The sequence below is a fragment of the Anguilla anguilla genome, chromosome 15, assembly GCF_013347855.1.
Source record: "Anguilla anguilla isolate fAngAng1 chromosome 15, fAngAng1.pri, whole genome shotgun sequence".
In the NCBI taxonomy this organism is placed as follows: Eukaryota; Metazoa; Chordata; class Actinopteri; order Anguilliformes; family Anguillidae; genus Anguilla; species Anguilla anguilla.
The window spans coordinates 24,786,048-24,787,739 of record NC_049215.1 but is presented as its reverse complement, the minus strand read 5'-3'; the positions used below and the strand labels follow the sequence as shown (position 1 = coordinate 24,787,739).

At 44.4% G+C, this 1,692-nt stretch overlaps 1 protein-coding gene across 7 annotated transcripts in view; it reads right to left on the bottom strand.

Annotated features, from left to right (window-relative positions):
* LOC118214382 (synaptotagmin-like protein 5) overlaps positions 1-1,692 on the bottom strand; it is a 44,294-nt gene that overhangs the window by 1,694 nt on the left and 40,908 nt on the right. For 5 of the 7 annotated variants that reach the window (XM_035394292.1, XM_035394294.1, XM_035394295.1 and 2 more), the window contains exons 16-17: positions 1,234-1,369; positions 534-742 (exon numbers count right to left, since the gene is read on the bottom strand). In XM_035394292.1, the coding sequence (XP_035250183.1) occupies positions 534-742; positions 1,234-1,369 (345 nt within the window). Of the gene's footprint in view, positions 1-533; positions 743-1,233; positions 1,370-1,692 lie in introns of those variants that run through there. The other 2 variants (XM_035394297.1, XM_035394298.1) reach the window with 1 other exon arrangement.

Sequence of the window (1,692 nt, the reverse complement as noted above, 5' to 3'; positions counted from 1 at the left end):
CTGGGGGGGGAGGTCAGAGGAACAGATACTCATGCTGTCTACAGGGCTACAGCTTCCTGTTCCCTGAACGCTGTGTCCCATAATGCCGCACTTTCCCTAACTGTCTCACTGGAATGAGGAAATGGGCAGCAAGCTGGTCATGTGCACATACTGTGCAATACATTTGGAGAAGTCTTTGGGTAAACTATCATTGTGTGGTGTGATAACTGGTGGTAGTGTAGTATCGTGATTAGGGGACTGTAACAGGGGTTGCAGGGTTAATTCCCAGGTGGAGCATTGCTGTTGTGGGCAGGGTATTTGAGTCACTTCAGTCTAATATCTAGCTGTATAAATGCATTGCAAATGTTTGTTTCTCTGGATAAGAGCATCAGCTAAATGCCTAAATATAATGCAACTATAAGGTAGGTAAAGTCATGTTGCTGAGATGCCTAAACTAGAAGTACAGCAGGACAAATAAACCCCCTTATTGGTACCTACTTAAAGCAATCTGACTGAACTGAACTGGCAACCCCCCCTTGGCCAGACTTCCTTACCAGTTCCAGCACCAAGCCGAATGCCCCCCAGGAAGACGTTGCTAGAGAGGGACTCCTTGTCCCAGACGGTGAGCTCCAGGCAGACGTTGTTGAGGTCTCCGGGCTGCAAGCCGCAGTAGGTGAAAGTGTGGTTCCACTGCGGATTCACAGTCTTCCTCACCACCGCGGTCTTGTGCTTCGTGGATTTGTTGTTGTCCGGGAGGAGGTAGCTGTGGTCGAGAGACAATCTTGAGAATTAACACTCCTCAAATTATCTCAGGAATCATGAGTAATATTTCACTTCTGTAACCTCAGGGAATAACACTCCTGTTCCTCTTCAAATCTCCTTAACCAGGGATTTCAAACTGCAGCAGAGTCTGTCTGCTGGTTTTTGGTGTGCTTCAGCACTTAAGTGTGTTTAATTTTAAACACTAATTAGCTAGAGAGTTCACACATCTGCTTTCCAAGGCCTAAATTGATGAAAAGGAAATGTATTGCGTGCAATGTACTGCACTCAACCAATTTCATGCAACGTTAAACAACAGTGCAAAATTAAACAAAAATGCACCTGGCTTACTACAGTAATATAGCCATGCCCCAACTGATTGAAATAATTCCAAAATTTTGGTCACAAGCCGCCTTTCTATAACACCAGCTGCATACTACCACCCGAAACCGGTAGAGAGCGCTGTGCAATGGCTCCTGAAGTGTACCGTCTTACCCTTTTACAAATGTGTCAGACGTCCCCCCAAACTTCACAGCAGTCAGGTTCTTGGCCTCTCTGACAAGCAGCTCCACCATCCCCCCTTTGGGCAACTTGAAGCTCTTCTTCTTTCCTTTCAGAAAGCCTTTCTTTTCTTTCAAGAGCGAGATGACCCAGAAGGACAATGTAAAACCACATAGTTATGTACCTGTTACTTCTACACTATATAATACTATATGAACTGTACATCAACTGTATGCTGTATTTAAAAAAATGATATTTCTCTTGAATTTCTATTGAATCTTAAATTTGATGTACCATTAATTTGAGTCAGTGAATATTTTCACCCCACAGGCCACAAGGTACTACTGAAGACAGCAATAAGAGGAGGGGTGTAGCACTCACTGATGACACCTAATTTAGCAGTAACCTAGCCAACTTAAAACCCACCTCACCCCAGGTACATCTGTGGTGGTA